The sequence below is a fragment of the Anneissia japonica genome, unplaced genomic scaffold (assembly GCF_011630105.1).
Source record: "Anneissia japonica isolate Jap-2015-1 unplaced genomic scaffold, ASM1163010v1 scaffold287852_len814684_cov197, whole genome shotgun sequence".
NCBI classification, from domain to species: Eukaryota; Metazoa; Echinodermata; class Crinoidea; order Comatulida; family Comatulidae; genus Anneissia; species Anneissia japonica.
This window is the reverse complement of record NW_022704998.1, coordinates 127,135-153,211: the sequence shown is the minus strand read 5'-3', so window position 1 is coordinate 153,211 and position 26,077 is coordinate 127,135. Positions and strand designations below refer to the sequence as shown.

The window sequence follows — 26,077 nt, the reverse complement described above, 5'->3', positions numbered from 1 at the left end:
TTTTCTAAATTTTATGACACACATCAGGGCTGGAATAGTGCACGACCACCAGTTGGAGGCATTGACCTTTAACCTGGAGGTATTTTAGAAAAAAAGGGGAAAATGTATATCTTTTTTTTGTTTGCAGATCACAATTTAATGCATAAGTATAACATTTTTGCTTGCTACAAACCACTAAATGTACTACTGTTTTGCTATAATAGTGTATAGATAACATTTGGTCCTAGAGGCATTTGATCAAGATAGTTTTCATGGTCAGAGGCACAAATAATTTTTTTTCCAGGCCTCGGTAACTGTCAGTAAATATTAATTATGTGACTGTTTCCTAATACAAGGGATGTGATGGCTCATGTAGCAAATACCTAATGAATTGTAGAGCGATAATCTTACCTTCAAATCCTGTCTTACAAATGCATCGATAATCATTGGTTTGCTGAATGCAATCTTTCGTTCCGGTTGAGTTGCATGGATTGGATAAGCATTCATTGACATCTCCCTCACAACGCTGGCCAACAAACCCGGGAGGGCAGTCACAGTGGAATGTGTTTATCCCATCTTGGCAAGTACCGCCATGGAAACATGAATTTGGCCCACAATCATTCCAGTTCTCCTCACAATTCGGACCTAAATCCAAAAAACAAAATTTACAATTTATAATTTAATACTAAATTATCTGCGGGTGTTTTATCATGTTAAAACCAAAATCCAAAGCCACTATTTGGAGTGGAGCTTTATATTTGTGGTTCAAGTCTGATTCCATAAAATTGCAAAATTGACTCTACAGCATTTTCAATGCAATCATCGCATTGTGTAGTTGTTCCCAATGTAATCAAGAAGGCTTTATAATTTGGTCAATGAAAACTGTATGGTATAGTGCGTTGCGATTTTATAGACCCAGGCTTTAGATGATTACCCTCAAGCCCAAGGGTCCTGGGCGAAAATACTGTCACACCAAGATTCTTTTTCTCACAACCAAAGCACAACTCCACTCCCTCAGTCTCTTAACTTTTCATCCTGTAATTAGCAATTTGCTTGCAGTTGAACGTTTAAGTGATTTAAAAAACATCAGATATTATTTTAGTGCTCAATATACAGCGAACTTAGACCTACCTGAAGTGCCTGCTTTACATGTACACCTGTACGAACCAACTAAATCATGACAGGTTCCTTCGTGCATACACGGATTCTCAGCACAGTCGTTAATGTTGGTTTCGCATCTGGTTCCCATGAATCCATTTATGCAAGTACAAGTAAAACTGTTGATGCCATCAAGACACGTTCCTCCATTCAGACATGGGGACGATGCGCATTCATCGTTGTTTGTCTGGCAGTAGCTACCAGAGAATCCCGGTGCACAGATACACTGGTGGCTGGTCCCAATATTCTCGCATTGCCCACCGTTCTCACAAAGTTCACTAACACTCTTTCCTAGAAACGATTGAAAAAAAAGGGGTTTTTTACCAATTACACATATGTAAAGCTGAATACATGGCACTACAACTGGGCAGTTCCATTATTCTCTATAGGAATCCCTTCAGCAGCAGATATAATGACAAAAGTTTTTTATAAACAAATGAACAGTTACCTATATTTTTAGTGTAAACTCTCCTTAAAAAAATTGCCAAAAAGAAGTTTTTCACAAGACTACAACTTACCTGTTCTATTTGCGGCCAGGTAACATGAGATGGTAGGCATATCACAAGTTTGTCCACTCCAACCAGTGGCACACAGGCACTCAAAGAGCGTATCATTATTGTTCCTGCAAGTGGCCCCGTTCATGCATAAGTTGTGATCTTGACTACACCAGTTCACTCTCTCCTGAAGATGGAAATATTTATAAGCATTGAGAATTTAGTCCACAAAAAAATATATAATTGGGTTTTCAGTGAAAAGTAATAACTACTATTTTAAATTATTTTTAAAAGTAAAGAAGGTCACTCTTCAACCTCTATTAATACAAAATAACATAATATCAAAAACAGGTTAAGAAAAATTAAGTTTGTGTTCATTTAATACCTTGTCAATATCAACTAAAAATATTTGACTTCACCTACAGTTAATAATATGAAGCCCTGTCCAATCAAATTTGATTTGACAAAAACATGTGACATGCCTTAATATGGTCATTCTGACATCACATCATGAACATATATAGGCACATCATGACTATATATGGCATACCAGTTTTTGTTTTTGTCACACAACATAGTGATAGTCAGGAAAGAACTTAATGACTACAAATGTTCAAAACAATAGGCATATGTGATTAGTTTGTGATTAACAATAACAAAGTACATAATTATCATATTAATATTTGCTCTATGTATTTACTCTCATCTTTCTCTCATTTCTCAATGTATAAACTACAAATGTGATTAAAACTATTAAAACTTACATGGCATCTTTCACCCCAATAACCATTCTGACAATTACAGGTGAATGAGCTAAGGCCATCAATGCAGGTACCTCCGTTTTCGCAAGGGCTTGAGAGACACTCATTGACTGGGGTCTGACAGTTAGGTCCAACATACCCAGTCTGACAAGCACATGTGTATGTGTTAACACCATCATGACAAGATCCACCGTACAAACAAGAACTAGAAGACACAATCGCATTACCATATTTTAAAAGCTTGTTTTCAATATAAACAGGAAATTCTTACTTGCTTTTAAATCATTTTCCTAATGTCAATTATATACTTTGCATTTGTTTTAGCAAATACTAGCCATTCATTAAAATATAAAAATAATATTGATACTGTTTAAATAAACAAAATTAAAATTAGGCCTGTTAATAGTGTTGGCTTATTTGTTTTCTGACTCTTTGTATATATTTCTTGTAATTTTACAGATCTTTACAATCATATATGTAGCATTGTTTTATTACTTTGTTCCTGATAAAGATATGATTAATTTTAACATACAAAAAATTAGTTCTACCTTCTAATAAAGTAAAGATTTTGGGATGAGGAACCCAAAATAAAACTGAGTCAATATTATGATCATGAACATACATAATTCAACATTTTGAAAACTAATGAACATATGAGTTGGGAAACAAGATGCCTAAAATATTTAGCAGATATAATTGATATAGAGTAAGCATCCGGCAACTTTACCAAAATCATTTTCATATCAGCTGTTGGAAAACCAAGGTCCAGACATTAGTGTTAAAAGTGCATTTGGCTGGGTACTCGTTAAGTACACTCATTAAGCATGTCGCGTGCCATAGGATAATGAAGGTGGGTGCTTACATTGATTAATATGTACTTTACTGTAGCATTTACACTACAGTTGAATTAATCTGACAAAATAACTAATCAGGTAGCTGAGTACACCAATGATACACAATGATGATTTCATTTTGTGTCAATCCTATTAAATACTTGGCACCATCACATTCCATATCACCTATTCACAAATTGTTTGCTTGTTTATATACAAACAGAAATCTAATATTATAATAGTTGGGTGTTAAAAATAGAATTGAACATATGGTATTGACAATTCATTTTATAGAATATACTATTCAAATCTTTAATTAATGTGGAAATGTTTAAACTTATAGGTCTAAAAATACATTTTATTATGATGAAATAGACATTAATTTTCACAAAAGTGCAACAGGAAAACTCAGAGACAAGTTGACTTACTAAGTCTTTCCTGGCATTTAAAATAACTTAATAACTAGTTGCTTCTTGTAGGGTACACTTAAAAAATGTTGCAAGTAATAAAATACAACATATGAACTTCCAGTAAAATGTGTACAATTTGTAAACATGTCTATTTCCGTGGTAACTATTTTTCCAATAACAGGCAACCCTCAATGTCACTGAAAAGCATCATTTAGCTATCATAACACCAATCATTAAGCAACAATTCAGCAAATTCTCGCAAAGTGTTATTCTAAGCAGAGATCGTGTCAAAATACGACCGTCCGGCACACTAACGCTTCAAACAATTTCCAGCACACAAAGCAATCAATCCAACACCGGCCTTGTTATTGGGTTTTAGCTGAGCCAATACAGAAGATTACAACCTCTAGGATCTACCATGGGAACAGAGCAAGCTGCCTAAATTCTAGCATCATAAATTGATCCAAAATTAGATGTCTATAAAATCAATGCCATGCTATGTTGATCACAACAACCGAAATAATTTGTAGACTAAACAATATCAAAAATAGCCTATCAAAATGGAAAATAATCCAATACACCGGAAACACTGGTGCTAACAAAAAACTCAAATTCATTATAAATAATACTTTATCATCATATATCATAGTTGTTATTATATTGTTTGTAATAATGAATGAAATCAATTAATAGGATATGACAAATTTGCGATAAATTCCTGTTTGATTTTTTTGACCAACAGATTCAACAATGTAATATAATATTTAAATAATTGATAGATACAGACGAGTATCTTCTTACCTTGGAGTACAGTCATCGTCGTTGGTTTGGCAATAAACTCCACTGAATCCAACCAAACACGTACAAGTAAAACTATTCACGTAGTCGTTACACGTTGCACCATTTTCACATGGATTACTTGCGCATTCGTCTTTGTCTTCCTCGCAGTTTTTACCATTGAATCCATCAACGCATTCACAAGAGTAATCTGCAGTGCCATCCATACATGTTCCGCCGTTTAGGCATGGATCTATTAATAAAAAAAAAAATAATAATTTTTAGGACGTTTCTTGATAAGGTAACCTGTTTAGTAGAAATTTACTATTCTACCACAGTTGTGCTTAAATGAAACAATTGATAATAAAGTAGAGACTGCTTACTGGTGGCAGTACAGGAGGCCATCCTGATTTCAGGGCGAATCCCGCAATTTGCGGATTCTCTGGATTCACTGCATAAATACATACGGATAATCACATACTGGACTATAAATAACTTTTGTTACTAAATATTTGCAGTAATATTTCACAATAATTGCTAAAAAAAAAAAAAAAAATCAGACAATAAAGTTGTTTGTTAAATGAAGCGTTAAGAAATTATGCAAAAGACAGAAAATCAACCTCAGAAAATATGGTTGACTAACCTGGAGAACAATCATCAATGTTTTCAGTACAATGAATTCCAGTATAGCCCTCTCTACATACACACTGGTAAGAACCATAGGTATTGTTACAGAAGGCACCATTACGGCAAGGTGAGTTGATACACTCGATGATGTCCCTATCACAGTGGTTACCTAAACAAAACAAACATCTTTGTTAAATATCAATTAATGCAATTGGTAAAAATGCAATTGGTGAAAAAACAGTTGAAAAATTAATTTCAATACCTGAATTGCTCACTTTGTAAATTATAAAAGTTTTTTTTATACCTTGTGTCGCAAACTTTTTTTTTAAAGATCGTCAAGGCAGTGGCGGGCATAATAAAATTAAAGAAAAACTTTGATTTTTTTTCTGAAATTTCCTTTTTTTTTGTGGCAGCGGTGTGCGCTAAATAGCAAAAAAATAAAATTTTATTTTTTTATTCGAAATTAAATGAGCTATTTAACATTTAAATTTTGGAGGGTTTTCTATTATTTAAGATGGCATATCTTTAATTTCAACACTCGAATTTCAATCTTACCAGTAAATCCTGGACTACATGAGCATATGTATCCTGGAGTAGATTCATGTGGGGTACAAACAGCTCCATTGCGACAGTCATTGTTACTGCAGGGATCCACCACATTATCACAGGTCACGCCAGAGTATAGCCTATCACAAGCACATTCAAAGCCATCCACTTTGTCGATACACAGGCCACCATTGTTGCATGGATTAGGTGTGCAGTTATCATCATTGATCTCACAGTTGATGCCAGAATAACCCGGAATACATCTACAACTGTAGTGATCAAGAGCAGCATCACTGGTGCAGGTTCCTCCGTGCTGACATGGGTTGGAAGAGCATTCCTCTATATCTACTTCGCACTGAACGCCGCCATACCCATTGACACAATTGCACGAGTATGCTCCGATGCTGTCGATGCATGTTCCACCGTTGCGGCACGGGTTACTTTCACATTCATCACCTTCGGTACTACAACTTGGATCTGTGTACCCCTGAGCGCAGATACACTTATAACTATTCACCTGGTCCACGCACACTCCGTTGTTTACACACGGGCTTGATAGGCATTCATCAATATTTTCGTCACAACGAACACCTGAATATCCTGCGACGCATGTACAGGTGTACCCATTGATGCTATCAAGGCAGGTGGCGCCATGAAAGCAAGGGTTGCTGGCGCATTCTACTTGGTTAATTTGACAATTCACTCCTGTAAAGAACAGTTTTTATTACATTTTTTACATTAATAAATGTCAATATATGAATTGTATACTTTTTATATCAACTTTCAATTTTTAAGATCAAAATTAGATTAATTCTCCTATAATTTTACATAGACTCTTTATCAATTTTTGGAGTATTTGAATCAGAGTCAAATTATTTAGATTTGATTCTCATTTAAATTTGGTAAACTTCTTTTACACTGAGCTATTCAATTATTAATTATCAGATTGTTGACGGTTTTCAATATTTTATGAGACGATCTTTTAGAAACTAAAAATTTAAAATGCATTAATAAAAATATATATTTTATCATGTACATATATTTTCAAAAGTAACTATATGTGTGATGGTACATAAATGAATACTGTTAGATTAAGGAATGTGTGAAGTATTTTATGTTCGTTTTGTCAAAAACAAAAAATTGAAATAAATGAGATATATGATATGATCTTACCTGAGGTTCCATCTAAGCACGAGCACCTGTATTCATTAAGTAGATTTATACAAGTACCCCCATTAATACATGGGTTACTATCGCATTCATTCACTTCAATGTCGCATTGGGGTCCTTGGTAACCGTCCTCACAATTACATGTGTATGAATTGATTCCATCAACGCATTCACCATAATGACAAGGGTGGGTGGCACATTCATCTATATCGACATTGCAGTTGTCACCGTCATACCCTATAAATTTACAATTCTCAGTATTTAAATTATATTTTATAAAAATCAGTTATTTATTTTTGTATTGTGATGTGGTAATATTTTCTATTTGCCAACTATATAATATTTAAAGCATTTATTTTTTGAACTTTTTATGTTGAAACTTTATTCTAACTTGCATCCTAATAGTTTAATTACATGTACTCATAAAGTAAGAAAAACACAAGACCTGAGAGGTACAAGTAATGACCTCAGTGGTTTATATACAATCATAAAAATGAATTCTAGAAGGACATCTACTTACCATCTCTACAGGTGCAGATGTAAGAGTTGGTCGAGTCAGTACAATTTCCACCATTTTGGCAAGGATGAGATGCACACTCATTGACATCGATCTCACAGTTGACGCCTGCAAACCCTTGAGCACATTGGCACGAATAACTGGCTAGTGAATCAATACACTGGCCACCATTTTGGCAAGGACGACTATCGCATTCATCTACTTCAGTCTCGCAGAATATTCCAGCATATCCTAAAAATAAGTTATATAGGGTTAGATGTAATATCTTGCAATACCAACTACAAAAAAAACCATGCAATAGTAGCGTTATAAAATGATCAAGTTATCAAAGGACCAGTAAAAAAAAAAAAAAATTTTTTTTTTTACTTTACAAATACTGATTCTATTAAAGTCCTTAATATTGATGAAATATTAAACAATCCAAAACCATAAAACAACCAAATATAATATTTCTGAGGGCACAGGCACTGAGGTCTCAGATCATTCTTTTAAACAGAGATATCTCAATTTCTTTCTACTAAGCTCGGGAGAGAGTTAAGGAGCATACGTGGTGCAATGTTGTTTTTAGTGGCTTTTCACTTGCCATATGGAGAACTAACTAAAAGCATATTTGAGCTACACTTAATTTTTCTATTGATCAAAAGGTAAGCATTTACGTCAGACTGAATAATTTCCCTTTCTAAATGTCTGCTTCATTTATTCTGCTTATTTTGTTCAGCCAACTTTTACAAAATTTTCAAAAGTAGGAATTGAACATTTTGTTCTTGATAACAAAAGAAACAATTCAAATAGAATAAGGCTCTTTTAGTTTCGAAATAAATTTTAACAGCAATTGACAAACTATTTTAAAAATATTGTAGTGTAATACTAATTACTCCTAATATTTTTTCCTTTGGTCTTATAAATTTAATTTTACATGTAAATATATATACAGTATATATACCTGTCTCTTATACTTTTTTTTTTATGGGACATCCCAAAAACAGCACCAGTGACCAAAACAAGAAAATCGACTTTTCGATAAATTCATATTCTCCACATTATAAGCAGTAAAATGATGGGTCACTGCTAGAATTTACGTACTATTGCCAAATAAATGAGTAAAATGAGTATTACAGCTTCTCTGTACTATACAACTGCCACATTCTTATGCCAATTACTTTAGCGACAGAATGCTGGTTTTGTCACTAGACACGACAACAACAACACAATAAAGATGCGCGCAGTGTTGAAGAATACAAACTACGGGAAATATGTCATCGTGTCTAGTGTAAATGCAGCTTAACATACACATATAAACTGTTCCACACACATATTGTATCTATGCAACTGACAGAATCATACACATGGCCTATGTTAGAAATGAGTGTGCATATTTCCATCGCTCAAAGTTAACCAAGTGGAACGAATACTAAATTATTTTGAAATATCAGTTTTATCAAGAGATTTAAGATAAATAGGTTAAGACATAATGTAGACATTTGGCTTGGTATTAAATTATGAGCCTTGTTTTCTTGTTAGCAGAAACTTGAATTACAGTTAACATTTTCTGAAAGACTATGATCCCAGAGCTCATAAATTGTCCTATATCCATGTTTGTATTCATCAAATCAATTATAAATGGAACTAAAAAAACCTGACCTTCCATCTGCTTAAGGAATTTTGTTTAAGGTTGATTGTTATGATCTAGACATAAGGTCAGAACGTGGCCTATGAAAACTTAGAGTTTCTCAACGTACCATTTTTGTCAAATGGATCATATTGAATTGCAACACATTTTTCACTGTTGAATATTAAATATATCTTGGTATTACTGCTGCTTTATTTCGTAGAACAATAATAATATATAGATTACTGTAAGTGTAATTAAACTACATATTAACAACTGCTCTTAGTAAACAATTATTCAACTTAAAAGACAATTGCTTTTTGATATATACTTTTAATAAGTTACTTTGTATAGGCCAAAAAAACTCAATCAACTTAAACACTTTCAAAAGGAACCATATGGCAGCTTGTACTTTTATCTTATTTGTAATTAATGCATACAATGGAGCATTGGGAACATAAATCGATTCTTTGAAAATACAGTTTACTTATATTTTGTAGAATTCAGCGGTTAATCCAGGACAGCAGTACTGCAGCAGCACATCTTTATCACAATTTCACTTTAACTTTAAGTGGACACTTTCAAGAAAACAGGTTCTAGAACTACTGTCCCTCTCCTGGCCCCTATGCTGTTAATATTTTAGATCTTCCTATGTCATTATAAATAGGCTGTGACCATGGACTTACCTCTCAAACAAACACAAAAGAAGCTACCGATCCGGTTCAAACATGTCCCATGATTCACACACGGATTTGAGGCGCACTCATTGAAATCTTCTTCGCAGAAGGTGCCCTCGTAGCCTTCTGTGCAAATGCAACGGAATGAGCCAAATAGATTCTCACATGTGCCTTCATGGTCACATGGATTTGAATTTGGATCTGAAATAAAAGGAAGATTTTCAAATTAGTTTCTGTTTTTAGGCTTATAGATCCTACTCTGCATACACACTGTATAAGGTTTTCCAGTAAGTAACAGATCTAGGCTGTTATTTCACTCATTAACAATATTTCAAGTTTTAGGTACTGGCGGGGTAATCTGCCAATGTTATATAATAAATTAAAATTATTTCAAACAGAAGTAAATTCTTTGGGAAATCATCTCACCCCCTACAATAAATCCACTCCCTAAAGCATCATATTATTGGTTATTAAGCAATATGGGGTTTCTAGGTGGTTTATTCTTATTAAATATCTTACAAAAAAATGCCTGGCAAAGTATACCTAACAGGGATCCAGCAGCTCAGGAGATGAGAGTGCATTACAATGAAAGAAAACCAAATTTTATGACTCAATAAATAAATTGATAGGAAATGAAAGATTAACACAAGCAGAGAATTATTATTAGACTACTTGGAAAGGCCACATACATAAGTTACACTCATCTACATCTTGATCACAGGCTCCTCCTGTGTAGCCCCTGGGACATATGCAATTGGCTAGGCCATCCAGAGGGTTGGTCTCGCATATTGAACCCGACTGACAGGGGCTGCTCTGGCATGCGTCATCAAGGTGGCACAGAAGCCCTAATAAAAATCAAAGTAACATGATTACACATGATAATATCAATAGAGCTTATATAAATAGAATTTTTCTTTTTCTTTAACACAATTAATTTATTTTAATTAATAATTTTAAAAATGAATTATATAGGTAGGCCTGTTAAAAATTAACATATCATAATTATGAATTCTTATATATTTCATTACTTGAATAGCCAATAGATACATCACTTAAGAATCAAGATTACCATAACTGAATGTTATCATCATTACAATTATTTGACAATAACATTTCTCATAAAATACAATAAAGTCATTGATTTTTACCTGTTTTGCCATCAGGACATTCACAGACAAAAGACCCTATGTAATCATGACATGTAGCGCCCTCTAGGCATGCTGCATCGGCACAATCATCGATGTTATTCTCGCAACGATCACCATCCCAGCCATTAACGCAATGGCAAGTGTACCCACCAACTAAATTCATGCATGTTGCCCCATTTTCACATATGTTCATGTCACACTCATTCACATCATTTATACAATATGTACCTGAGTATAAAAAAGAATATTATATATATACAGACATGTAATTATGGTGGGCAGAGGTGGGTGAAGCCACCCATTTGCCTATCGTTCAACTCTTCTTATTTAGAGTTTACCAATGTTATACCCACCCACCCTTAACATATCTACCACCCACTTTTAGTTTTCTATAGCTACAACCCTGTATTTGCCAAATTTATTCATATTATCTTTATAAGGCTTCACAACAACCATATTGGTTGCTTTGACTATAGTAATAAATTTATGAATATATTTCTTAATATTTGTATAACATAACATAATCATTAGTACAGCGAGGCAAAAAACCTTAATTAAATTCAGGCTGTATAGTTGTTTGAAATTCAAACCTCATACTGTACATGTCGCATTACAACACCTCAATCCTGCTTGTACTTAAGAGGCTTTATTCTTGAGACAACACCACCAATAAGAGGATTAAGATCATACTTAACAAAGGACCTACTTCTATCTAAAAACTAATAGGAACAGTTACTCAAAAACAATTATGTAATTGGTAGCAAAACAGCTCAAAAAGAAATTTATGAAATTCAAAGCTAAATATATAAAATATTAACTAATAATTTTACAAATGATAAAATTATCACTACATAAACTTTTTAAGGATATATGTTCTGAAATAATACATTAACAGGTTCCCTCCTCATTAATTATTTTCCACATATATTTCCATATTTTCTCATCCTGATTCATCTAACTCATACAAAATTTGACCAGAACGAACAAAATCCTTGTTGAGTGTGACCTAGCAAGGTCAGAAGGCTAAGCCGCTAAGCTCCTACAGACAAGGATTTACTCCCAAGAAGCAGATGTCATCTAAAATGTCCTTAACAATTCTCACCATTGTTAAATCAATCTACTGCCAATATATGTAATCCTCCAGCAACTGCCTCAAGTAATTTTATTGTGTTCTCATTATAACCTTATAGTTATTATTTCATTTGGAAAACTTATTATATTAAGTGATAATACAAGATAATGATAGTAAAAATGAAACTAAAATTAACAAGTTCAGTTTCAGTTTATGTTGCAATGAAAATAGACAAAATCAACAAGGCACGTTCTTATGTAGGGCCCTGATAAATGATACTATTAACAACAAAACAACAATAATAACAACTGGGATCTTGTATAGGCTACAAAAAAAAAATTCACCCACATAATTATTTAATCCTTTGGAAGATGATCAAATAGCATAGATATTGTAATGTAAACAAGTGGCTTTCTTGCACATAAGAATGAACTTAATGTGAGCATACCAGTAAAATTTGCAGGACAATGACAGGTGTATGAGTTGATGCCGTCCACACATGTTCCTCCATTACTACATTGGTGGCTTATGCAGTCATTGATGTTTGTCTCGCAATGATTCCCACTGAAACCTGCAAGAAAAAATGCGTCTACCTGTACAGTATAAACCTTCAATAATAATACAGCTCTATTTAGTATATTCTAATGATTTAATATATTAAATGTTCAAACTTCTTTTACAAGTATCAAACTAGTATTTATACCAAATGCAATTCTAAGAATCAACATGATTATGTAACTTAAGTTAACACAATATCTGTGCATACACATTATGAATCTTTACTTGGCATAATTAGAATAGAGAACTGCACCATACCAATATCAAGAATTATAATGTCACTAGTGGCATTTAATAATATTTAATTTTAAATAAATATATACAATTTTCTTATTTTTAGAGGAAAATTATAAACAGTGAGTGCCTGTTTCCAACCAATCATACTTTTTACATTTTTTCCTATTTTATTTCAAACAATCGTCCAACAAGAATGCTTTGTTCCCACTTAGAGGTGAAAATTTCAAAACATAAACATCTAAAATACAATGTCACAAGATATTTTAAAAAGATTACTATCAAAATTATTATTGCCATTAAGTATAGAGATATTATATGTATACTAAAGTAAATTAAATACTAATTTATAACATCAACGGGATAACTGTTTACATACATCATGCATGAGAAACTGAGAAGATAGTTAACTAACCTGTGGCACACACACAAGCTTCAGAGAAGGCATCCAGTCGTTCACATGTCCCACCATTCTGACATGGTGACAACTCACACGGCACAAATATGTGGTCACAGTGAATTCCTCTAAAACCCTGTGCGCACATACACTCGTAAGATCCGTAGGTGTTTAGACAAGTGCCTCCATTATGACATAGATTGAAAGTTTCAACACATTCATCAACATCAGTTTGACAATTTTCGCCAACGAATCTGCTACTGCATATGCATGTGTAATCATCCTCCTGCGTGCTGCAAGTCGCTCCATTGGCACAAGGCACATCGGCACAAAAATCAATGTCCTCGCACAATTCACCTAGGTAGAATATGAAATATACGGCTATGATTCTTTAATACTGCACACATTATTACTAAGTGAACTATTTGTATAACCCTCCAAATAAGCTAATACAAGTAGTAATCAAGTAAAAACTATCAAACAATCAATTCATTATTTAGACTAATTTAATTACTGGACATATTAACTTTCAACTGAAAATTTAAATTTGAACATTTAAACAATAACATACGCATTGAAATAAAATATCCTTTGCATAAAACCTTAAGTGGTCATCCATTATTTTCATCATTTTCATGAGCGTACAAAACATACGCGGGGGGGGGGGGGNNNAAGGCATGTGTAGCTTTTAAAAAAGTACAAAAATGGTTGGAAATTTTAGCCTTAGCTTTGTTTTTGTGCCTAGCCATTTCCCTAAAAAGCCAAAGTTTACCGTTATAAATTTGGTAAATGATCAGTTTATCAACTGTTTATACACAGCGTCATCTTACATCCCTAATTACCGATGTGTTGATATAAGCATTGTGTACTTATAAACAATTTCAAAATACGAGGGAAATGCACTCTAGCTCCGTGTCAGCAAAAAGAGTATGTTTTGTACTCTCGCGAAAACGATGAAAATAATAACTGAATAACTATTTCATTTTACGTAAATGATTAAATTTGATATCAGGGTGTGAGCAAGCAGCTAATTCTTTAAAACGTACCTGTGTACCCAAGCGCACACTCGCAACGATAATCTTCCAATGAAATTGTCAGTATGCATTCTCCACGGTTGAAACACGGAGACTCTCGCTTACATATGTTGTCTAATGGAATAGTACAGATTGGTCCGGAGTAGCCCAGGGGACAGACACATCTGCGGATCGCTTCTGTCATACTCAGTAGAACTTCACAAGTTGCTCCATGCTGACAGATGTTGACATAGCAGGGATTATCAAATTGACAGAATTCACCCGCATACATTGGTGAACACCTAGAAATAAGAGATTACAAACAATTTATTTTATCAGTACTAACTACTGTATTGTAAAATGGAGTTTTTAACCTTCAAATATCTATTTACTTTTTCTTTAATTTGTAATTTATGCTTTTTCAATAAAACATCTGATCAGATCAAATACAAAACATTATTTCTATTGAGAATGAAAATAATCTTACTTCATGCTTGTACAGATTATGCCCTCTTCAACAATTCATTCATTAAGCCACAATTGATGTTTAATTATTGTAATTCTCAATGTGTTATTACAACTCTACTATGGGGGTTCAACAATAGAATTTCAGATAGAACAAGACAATTGCGATCATCATTGATCACAAAGTTCGTGGGAAAAGTACAGGGAAACAAAAGAATCTGCGTTTCAATTTGAGATAATGTAGCAAACCATTTAAAATGTGTGATTATCCTTTGTAATACTAGGCATTATTTACAACATGTAAATCACGAACAATTATGAATAAGAATAATTAAATTAGGATTTAACTACATTTCTCGTTTGTGACAATATCTTTGGTATGTGTTTGGTAAATATAAGCTTCCTAGTCGTATACTAGTTACTAAAAGTTACAAATATAAACGTGTGCAATCAGGGGATAATTTATGTTAAATTTTAAAAGCATGCAAGATTTTTTTTGTTTTTTAAGTAACTAGATGTGGAATTATTTAATGTATGTGTACTTTGCAGTGATATAGCCATCCTGTAATCAGCCTATTTTCTAAATTTGCCCTTGGATGTAAACAAAATGAAACGGCAAATCGCATGGCCAAGCGGTTAAGGCAGGTTCAACTTAAGCCCCTGCTCTTATCCAGATGCTGAACAGGCTTTAATGAGTATCTGCATAGATTTATATTTAGAAACATTAACCTTTTTTTAACCCTAATTCACTGCTTTTAGTAGCCCATCTGATCAGAATTACCTGTAGGCCCATGCCACATCACCTTGTGGAAAAGCCACTGTGGGATTTTCGTGACAGCAGGTGAGAATATTTGTTCTAACCTGTATTATACCTGCCCTTCACAGTTTTCTCATCTTTCTCTAATTTCAAAGTCATTGCCAACATATGAACTTGAGAGTATCAGATGACAAATATCAATTAACAATCAACAGTTGAAAGAAAATTGTAGATATTAATTTCTATTGAAAATTTTGTCAATGTTGGACATATTGCATTACTTGCATGACAACAACAACTAGAATTTTCCAGAATAGGCTGTATATAGTCCTACTATAGCCATTTTACATTTGCTATTAAAAAAAATGTAGAATTCAGATCCAATAGATGAAATTCAAAATTCTATAGAAATATTTATATTGTAAATCATTGAAATGCTAACATAAATATTTGTATATTTTCTATGGTTCTATTTTTTCATTTTCTCTACCTCCGACAAAGTCTCTGAATACCAGGTAAGGGGGTTACTTTTTACCATTTTATGCCTGGATTGTAGCCTGAGGCTTAACATTGCATAAATAATGTAACACACTGTACAATGTAAGCTGGGTATGTAACTGGAAATGTATGGTTATACCTTGAAGATTTTTTATGTGATTTTAACAAATTATTTAACATTAGCAATGTATTTTATTTCAGTAATGTATTTTTATTTTCTGTAATGTAATTCAATTTTCAATGTGTATATATTTTATTTATCACCTTAATTGTATAGTATTTTTAGCCTTGATATTTTACTAATAACTTTGCTCTTAATTCAGCTCTTGCTGCAAATGAGTGATTTTATGTTTATATTTATTTTTTTATGTTAATAAAATAAACCTGAATTATAAGCCAAATCGTAGTTGGAACTGTACATTCTCGTATCCAATATCAATCAACATAAACTTATGTTGTGTGCATTGTGTATGTTTGTTTATGTTACTGACCTTAATGTGGGCATGCACAGTTCTAACTAGGAATTGCCTTATTGGTCTATGATTAATATTAAAATGTGAATCAAAAAATTAATCATCCACTTCTTATAGAAATATCATGTGGAAAATTTTTTGCATCCTTAGTAAGTCAAAATCATTTAAAAAGCAGTTTACTAGAAAATACATGCTTTCTCATGATTCTTTCCGAATTAGCATAACCCTTCAATTGCTGTGAAAAATATCCGAAAACCAGGTGAAAAATATAAAAGTGACAACTTTGAATATTGAAAGCGGTTCATCAAATACTGATCTTGAATGATCCTGGACTAGCACCCATATAGTTCACACAAATTAGAATCAATAACTATTTCTTGTTAACAATCAGTAAACAGCTATTTAATCTTTATATTCAATCATCTGTGATGGCTTTGTTTAGTGTCTGTTCTTTTTTCCTATCATTTTTAGTGTCCCAATAAGCCATTAACACTTTCACAGAGTTTTAAATGATACTGTTTTCAAAGTTCAATAAAACTGAAACAATGGGCATTTATAAATGATTAGTTCAATCAGTAAATCTCAAACATGTTTTCACACTAATATTCAAGTTTTTCTTTTTATTTATAAATAAAATCTTTATTAGATCATGTTTGTTATTACATTGATATTATGGTTTATAACAAAATTGTTTAAAAAGATTACAAGTTAAAAAAAAAAATCTTCATATAAAGTATTGCAACATCCCTAAGGCTATTTAAAAAAAAATAAAACAATTCAATATTTTACTAGTCCTAACTGTATCTATGTAAAATATTGGAAAAAGAAATAAACAATAATTTAAAACATTTTAGCAAGTTTTACTTGCACACACTTCAAACGTAATTGTTCATCTTGTGTCATGTCATATATGCAGAATAAAATGAATTTAATCCTCAGATATAATTTATACTGGGAGATGGATCCAGGCACCAAATTAATTTTAATTTTTCTATCATTCTTTTAGTATCCCAATAAGCCATTAACACTTTTCTATGGAGTTTTAAATGATACTGTCTTCAAAGTTCAATAAAACTGAAACAATGGGTATTTATAAATGATTAGTTCAATCAACAAATTTCAAATATGTTTTGAAACTAATATTCAAGATTTTCTTTTTATTTATGATAGATTTCAATTAAAATTTGTATTAAATCATGTTTGTTATTACATTGATATTAGGTCTATAGCAAAATTTTAGCAAAAGATTACAAGTTAAAAAAAATTCTTCATATAAAGGATTACCACATCCCTAAGGCTATTTAAAAAAAATAAAACAAATTCAATATTTTGCTAGTCCTAACTGTACCTATGTAAAATATTGGAAAGAGAAATAAACAATAATTTGACATTTTAGCAAGTTTTACTTGGGCACACTTCAAACGTAATTGTTCATCTTGTGTCATATCATATGCAGAATAAAATGAATTTGATGTTTGAGAAATTAAATCTCAACATGGTAACTATTACCTCGTATTGTATCTTTATTGTCGTATACGCACAAAGTGCATAGTGGTGGATGATTGATACCTGATCCTTTATATCGGATCCTAACTAACTTGTAACAGATATATTTTAAACTAGGGAATGGATCCAGGCACCAAATTAATTTGACCTTTAACTACAATTAATTTCAACATGTACTAAAATACAATACAGTAGGATTCTCACACTTGTATCTAAAGCAACAATACAATAATTCTTTTTTAAGCGATGCAGAAATAAATAGGACAGGAGGCTATGAATCGAGGCTAATTTAAAATAAATATGAATCATTTATTTTGTTTATAGTCTATTACACAATTCTATTCAAATTTTGGACGATTTCAACAACGGATGATTTGTACCGTACAACAAATTTTCAGTTGGCCTATTCAATTTGAAGACAATTCAAACCACAATTTAAGGTAGTTCTCAATTTGCACAGCAAGTTTATATTGTTTAAATAGTACATAAATGCAGTGGCACAAACCTATTTTTAGAACTCGTAGACCTCTAACCTAATCACAGTAATTGTTCTAAAATTGAAATTACACAGATTAACTATCATTTGATTTGATATTTCTTTGTTTTATGCTTTGTCTCCTATTCTTAGATATCAGACCCGAAATATTATATCAACCCACAAATCTTTTTGATAAAGTCAAACGAGCCTAAAAGTCAAGATAAAAGAAGAAATCGATGACAAATATGGGGCCAGGCTTCGCACAATCAAGTGTTTTGTTTAGATGTCCAATGAGCATTGCCCTCTATTGTGTAGAATGAGCAATTATTGGATTGGCGTCATGTCCTAGTACACTCACTCAGTGTACTGCTCACAGCTGAATGGGCATGCAGACTCTTGCATCAAAAGACCACTAGGCTAAGATCTGTCAGTTCACATTTAACACCAGGTGTGCATATGTAATCAGTTTACCAACCATACACTTGCAAGAATCAAACTCTTTTGGAACATAAAGAGTGTAATAAAATAGTTCCTCTTTAAATTGTCTTATTATTCTAGTTCTAATACTTGACAGTTAGCAAATAATAATGAATTGATGTACCAATTTTGAATTTGTGTACTTAGTATACAATTTAAATTATAATCACGTTTTTGAAATAATAGGGGAAAAAAGAGAACAGGACTAAAGAAAGAATAAGACAAAACATTAACATTGAAACATAGAGTGTATCATTTTAAATATTTTTTATAAAAACCTTATATATATTTCTTAATTTAAAATTGTATCTTGTTTATCCTTTAATTTTAACTAGCACAAAGGTACAAAGGTATAACCATGAAAATCAAACAAAGCACATTTTCCTTCAACTTGCATAAAAGCTACCAATGTCCTCAGATCTTTCCTGTGTACACAAAACTATTAGGATACAGGTATCTTCATAAAGGAAGCCATAAAAGCTAGTAGTAGCTTCTGATTTTGGCATGGCCTTGACAAACTAAAGACCTCTGCTACTAGGCTGCTAAAGAAAACACTGTTGGGATTCCAGCACCTACCAATAGCAAACAAGTATTAATATTGGCCTACTATTCGCAAGCAGCTGAAATGCACCCTTTGTAGGACAACTCGTTGCACATCCAACAAGTTAAATATGGTGGCATTCTGTGTAGCTTAGTAATAAATAGAATTGTGTTATTAATTAATTGTGCCTAGAAACCTCTATTATGTGCTTTACATATATACCATTTATTATTATTATTCATATACTTTAACACTAGCACATTTACTTGAGCTGTTGCATGTTTTTTATATGTTAAAAGTGTACATGAGACCAATTTTTAATAATGTGCTGTAGGTCCTTCAATTTAACTTTTCCCTTACTTTTTCCAATTCAACCTACATATCATTTTGCAGCGAAATATTTATAAAATAAATCAAGAAATTATTTTACCAAATATATTGACTATGATTTTATAAAAAAGGAATGATGGTTTGTGGACAAAATGCTACAATAGTTAAAGACAATAAAAGTGAATAAGGTTAGAATATTTGAATGCATAAGAAAGCTATAAGCTTTCAACCAGAAGTCCATACAGGAACCTTCGATAAAAGGGTTTTCCTGGACAGATTAACTGTAAGCACATAAATGATACCAAGTGACAAGCTACCAAATGCTACAATGCTACTGTTAATCTGTCCTCATCAAGTCCAGAATAGTCCATGAATAATAAAATTTGAAAACCAATTTTTTTTTAAAGTGATCATAAACTCATAATAAAACTCAAAATTTCATTAAAAAATACTTTCACAGACTCGAAGACTTTGGGGAAGGGTGTTCTATGTTTCTACAGTCAATTATTTAACTAATAGGACATTTGACACACTTTCATACAAAAAAAAAAAATTATGAAAAAAATATTGATTATAAGTATATAAACTTAGGAATTCATTAGCCTTATTTGATGTCTTTGGCCATTATTTCTTTAAATATAGCATGCTAACATTAATAATTGTAAGATTAGATTATACAACATTTCCTTATCTTATGAGGTATTGTTTACATTATGTATACTGTATAAATGATGTTGGTCTAATAGGAAAATGAAACTTTCTGCTCACCAGAAATTGTACGTTTGTCGGTGAAAGATATTTGTAATATGTTCACTAGCTAAGCCGCTTAATCAACCGTCTTGTTTATTGTTATTTTTACTATTATTTTTACCACTTCAGTAGTCAATACAAATGTGTTGGCAGTATTATTACACAAATGTTTGTTCCTTAAAAGATTCTTTGATTTCATGCTTGATGTAATTTTAACAGTAGGTTTTTTTTTTTAATAAAGCGAGAACTTGAAGGACCCTTAATTAATTTGTACAAATAAACAAGTATCAGTATCTGCTTAAATGAGCATTTTTGTAGATACAGTATCAGTAATATAAAATCTTAAATCATAAAAATGTGCCTTGATATACTTTAGCCTAAAAATTTTGAAATGCCAAAGAATATTGAGGATCTTCTACTATAAATTTCAAGTTACAAAGTTGTTGAGTATTTTGCATGAAAGAACATTACTTAAAAATTATGACTGGGTTTAATAGGCTGGATTCTAAACTTGTCTGTAAGATGATTGTCTATTAAATTTATACTGCAGAAGACAACCCGAGCAACACTAGGTCAGATTCACTTAGTGACTAGCATTTTCCCATGCATTTGGTTTACCTAACAACAATGCTAGCTAAAAAAACTTGTATGCTTCAGTTGAGATAATTGCTTACAAAAGCAGCCAAGCAAAAAAAGGCTTTTCTCTGGCTATTTCTATAGGTGTCATTAAGTTAGAGGCAGGTACTTGTCTGATATAGGAAAAAAAAATCACTATTATTAGTTCTACTACTACCTAAATACTGTAAGCTCTTTACTAAACTTGTGAGCTCACTGGAAGAAAAACAAAACATTACAAAGAATTTTAATTTTTTATAGGAACAATTAGTTTTTTGAACAAATAAGAAAGTTTATTTTAGAAGATTACATCTTTAAGTGAGAGCAAAATTGTAGTATGATAAGGTGAGGTATAAAAATTTTTTCTTTATAATAAAATATCGATACTACTTGTGGTAAATTTGTGAAGGAGGAAATCTGGCAACATTTAACATTCAATTAAAACAGCAAAATGTTCACTTCTAACTCTCAATTAAGTTATCAACTTCCAAGCAGATACAGATCCAAACAACACAGACTCTTTTTAAAGATTAGATATTTGATTTCTATCTTAAAATGACACATCATTTCTCTTGTGTCAGCTGTTATAACCTAAAATTATTTTATGTGTTGAAAATGTTGCTTTGAGTAAAAACTTGGAAACTATCCTGATTATGAAGCTCATCTGTTGAAATCAATCAAGCAAATTGATCAAAACATTCCAGGATAAGTTCTATTTCCGTGTCAGTCAACAAAATTAGCAAAAGAGTAAGGTGCTCAAGATTAATGGAAAGGGAGAAACTTGGTGTAATACCTAAACAATTAAATATTAAGGAAGAGAAGTCTGGTATTCATGCCATATTTAACAATCTTTGAAATATGTAACTGACTGAATCAAGAATAAAGCCAGACATTTTACTTATACATGTCTGACGTTCTATGCTTAATTATTAAGCATTGTTTTAAGTCTGACATACAAAATTTTGGTAGATTACACTTAGGAAAGACTGATGTATTATGTAGCAATAACATTTCCTTTTATAACTTTTTTAACTTTAGGTAATATAGTTGGCCTATATAAAGTACTTTATAGATCCGTATATATAATGATTTCATCAATTATATTTTTTAAAATTTATCAATTTTTGATCATAGCATCTGATTATCTTATAGTTTTTAATGAAGGTTGTTTTCAGGTCCAATATTATAACACATCTTAAATGCAAAAAGGCACTAAATAATTTTTAGCATATAAATTGGTGTACTAGGCCTACTTGATCAGTTAAACTGTTTTATCATATTAATTAAACAAAGATAATCAGACCCATTGTCAACACTAACCACAGGTCTCTTATCTCTTTTGAATAACAGAGAACAAACAATGTACCCACAATATTGATTACCAGATTTGTGGTATTACCTGGGTGCCTACTTGGGTCATAGGCACGTGTAATATGTACGTTGTTTATGAAGGCAAGTTCAACACCTATTCACATGTCGTAATTTACCAGGATTATAGTAGACTCTAAACATCCTCCCAGCTGCAAAATTGAACGACCGTCTTTTAACAAGAGTACTGTATGTAATCCCTACTACTACAAGTAAAAATGTTAAACTTAATGATGAATTCTGAAACTTTATCACCAAGGGTAAGGCATACGTAAGTGCATAATTGGAGAGTGGGGCTTGGTTGGGAAGTGCTACAAACTACTTGGCAGTAGCAGTATTTAGTAAGAGAATTCACGTGTTAAATAAATTATATAAAAAAATCATTGAATGTTTGGAAATCCCTTAAACACTGCCATGGCTTTCCAAAATAGAGTATCACTTTTAGTAAGTACAACACTCAGCTTAGGAAAAACATCATGTTTGTTACAGCATGGAGGTACTATTATTGAGAAGGAGATCACTCAAAAAAGCTCCGCGCACACAGTGCTTAAAGAACGTATGCGCTATGCCTTTGAAGTCTAATGTATTCCCCGCCACCAAATGCTCATCAGGCTTATTTTACCAAAAAATTAAACATAGCGAAATGGAGAGCACCTTCTTTTCTCAATGCGCATTACTTACAGATAATCCAATCACTATGGCTGCGCAATTGTTTCCATCTTGATGCTAATACATTTATCTTTCATGAAATACCAAATATACAGTATTAATATTTCTATAAAAAAATAATAATTTCAAATTTAATTGAACATTTACATGAGCTTTAAAAGTATGGTATATTTCAACTTGAGTTTCCATAAATTGGATAAAACTTGACATAAGATAATACGCCCGCGAGCAATCCAAAGGCGGCGAACACACTAGTTTGTCGCGTCAAATGGATCTGTTGCCGAGTGATCTTCTCAATAATACCTCCATGGTTACAGCTGTTATTCAAAAGTATTTATATGGAGGCTGTTTAGGTATGCACAACTTTGTCTTCAGTACTGAGTACAATGCACAAATGTCAATGTAATTCATATCATTGAATGTTGTGTATAACTTTGCTGGCAAAATGAAGGTCTTTGACAGTATGACACTGGTAGCTACAATGCACGGATGTTAATCATTCCCAGATTACTACAAATCTTATCAAATATTACCATCAAAAAGGAAATTGTTGGAAAAAAGTTATGTAGAGCCATATGCTAAACTTCTCAGATATTATATGCTGTAGCTATTTATTAAATATTGTTAGAATTACATAACAGAGGAAAGCTACCAACTATTTGAGGTAGTTATAATTATAGTACAGTAGTAAAATAAATATTGTAGAACCAAGATAAACACACAATATTGTTCTTAAGTCTATGCTTCATCTTAAATGTGATTTTCATGATCTTAAATATAAATTCCTTACTTGTTGTGTAGATATTTTTGAAAAATGTCCTGATACAGATTTTTATAACAATGTCTTTGATTTTGATAACTTAACATTTAATTCTTTTTCTTTAAGTACTCTTAAAAATGATGTGTCAGAATGGTATAAAGCAGAGTGGTCTGACAAATTAACTAAAAAAATCTTGTTACACAATTATTCAAAACTTCAATCTTCTCCCAAATTACAACAATACTTACTGGACAAAACTAATTTCTATGGGGCAAGCTTAAAATTCAAGTTAAGATCTAACACGCTACCCCTTGATTGTAAAACATATAAATGGTCCACTAACGTCCCAGGAGTTTGTACCCTTTGTGACAGTGGAGAAATTGAAGATGAAAAGCATTTCTTATTAAAATGTACAGAATTTGATGACATTAGAAACGAACTAACAAATTTAAGAAGTAAACTTGCACTCTGTGATCTTTCTGTTACATGGACATTTTTTACATCAATTGCTGATGGTAAATTATTGTATATTTTAGGAGCAGACTCAGTTTCTTTTTGTGATGATTCTGCTTTTATTTTTGATAGTTACTGTAAAAAATATGCAATAATGCCTGGGAAAAATGCTCAGAATTTAAAAAGACTCTGAGTTAATTGGAAAATGGTTTAAAACTAATGTATTGTTGCTTTAAATTTTTGTTTTCTTTATGAGTTTATACAGTACATGTATATGTGTGTGTACATGTGTATGCATATGTGAGTGTATGTGTGTGTGTGTGTGTGTGTGTGTGTATATGGGTATATGGATACACACACATATGTTCATGATTTTGGTGATTTTTCTTATTTTTACTTGATTTTCGTAATTCCTGTTTTAATTTTGATTTCATTTTTTTTTTTACGTTTTGATTCTGTACCATTAGTTTACATTTCCAAAATTTAAGCCCATACTGTAGTTAAAAACTTTTTGAGTTAAGCTACTGGCTTTCCTTTTTTTTGCATTCCCGGTTAATTTGCTTTTCTTTATATGATTTGTTTTTGTATTGGTTGTTACTTTTGTATCTTAGTTGTTATTGTTGTTAGACCGCACCACAAGTGTTGTGTGTGCCACCGTTCTAATGGTGAAGTGTCTATAAATAAATAAAAAATACACGTGCCTAGACAAACAAGCATTAAATAAAGAGTCCAGTTTTTATTAGGAACCATCTCGATAAACTATTTTAATGTGAAGGATTAGTTACCTCACACCTAGCTCATAACTACTACAATATCGTCTTCATAAAAGTCTCTTAAACTTTATCATTAACTAAGCCTCATCTTTATCATAATAATTCTAATTAGTAAGCTTAGTACACATGTGATAAACAACTTGTTGCTTTCTTTCTTTGAAGCCAATTGTCCAGAAATATGAACACAAGCTCCAAGAATGGCCCCTATAACAAAGCTTCTTCTTTGAGTTTGAAATATATATGATACCAGGGTAAAATCAATATTCACAATTGAGGGCTATTATATGATGGATAAGAGTTTTACTCACAAAGACTTACCTCTCTTTCTCTCCAATAAACAGGCAATAATATAGATTTTATTGATTTAAATAGCCAAAGCAGGTGCCTCAGCCAATAAAGTGGACAGAGTTCTGGTTTTAGTCATTGGAAAGCATCGGCAGTCTTTTACAGGTCAACTTTATGGCAACATAAAACCAAAAACCTATAAAATGTGGTCTTAAAAATAATGACACCCAAGGATCTTACATCGGCTCTTCTGATTCCTAGGACATATTCTTGATATTGTATCAACTTGGATTAAATCAAGGTACTATTCAAAGAGTATTTTTGTGGGAAAACACATTTGCTAATAATCTGAAGTTTTAAGTATAAATTAGTGACAGTGTGAGATAACCATGTAACATCTTCCTATACATTAAATTACCTAATTCAATTAGCTTTGGCAGTAATTTAATTTTGTAAATTTAATGGAGGTAGACAGATGACACAGCTGAGTAGGCCTACACCTTATTAGGAGCAAATGTATTAAAATCAGATATCCAAAATTAAAAGAAATAGTGCTATTTTAGAACAATTACAAAAATGTAAAAAATATTAATAAAAATCCAAATTATTGTTTTTAGCTACAGAAACATTTACTTTAAAATAATGGTTCTATACAAATTACAAGAATAATTCTACGTATAATACTATTTCAAATGAAAACACAACTTTGATACAATTCACAACTGATTTAGATTTCCTTCAAAAAATGCACTATGACTGCATTAAGAATATGAAGTGTAAACATATGCGATTCCTACGGATATCACTAATTCAGCTGACTCAAAGGAGAAGATACTGTAACACGTCACAAGTCTCCTCAACCATACTTTACAAAATACTAATACTATAAAGTACAATAT

At 31.9% G+C, this 26,077-nt stretch overlaps 1 protein-coding gene across 1 annotated transcript in view; it reads right to left on the bottom strand.

The window, feature by feature from the left end:
* LOC117105155 (neurogenic locus notch homolog protein 1-like) overlaps nt 1-26,077 on the bottom strand; it is a 42,015-nt gene that overhangs the window by 9,677 nt on the left and 6,261 nt on the right. Inside the window, exons 3-17 of the mRNA XM_033246220.1 lie at nt 14,014-14,282; nt 12,986-13,324; nt 12,227-12,349; nt 10,707-10,934; nt 10,248-10,403; nt 9,568-9,759; nt 7,276-7,503; nt 6,759-6,992; nt 5,595-6,290; nt 5,056-5,208; nt 4,437-4,665; nt 2,396-2,597; nt 1,656-1,818; nt 1,111-1,428; nt 391-624 (exon numbers count right to left, since the gene is read on the bottom strand). Coding sequence (XP_033102111.1) covers nt 391-624; nt 1,111-1,428; nt 1,656-1,818; nt 2,396-2,597; nt 4,437-4,665; nt 5,056-5,208; nt 5,595-6,290; nt 6,759-6,992; nt 7,276-7,503; nt 9,568-9,759; nt 10,248-10,403; nt 10,707-10,934; nt 12,227-12,349; nt 12,986-13,324; nt 14,014-14,282 — 3,764 coding nt within the window. The remainder of the gene's footprint in view (nt 1-390; nt 625-1,110; nt 1,429-1,655; nt 1,819-2,395; nt 2,598-4,436; nt 4,666-5,055; nt 5,209-5,594; nt 6,291-6,758; nt 6,993-7,275; nt 7,504-9,567; nt 9,760-10,247; nt 10,404-10,706; nt 10,935-12,226; nt 12,350-12,985; nt 13,325-14,013; nt 14,283-26,077) is intronic.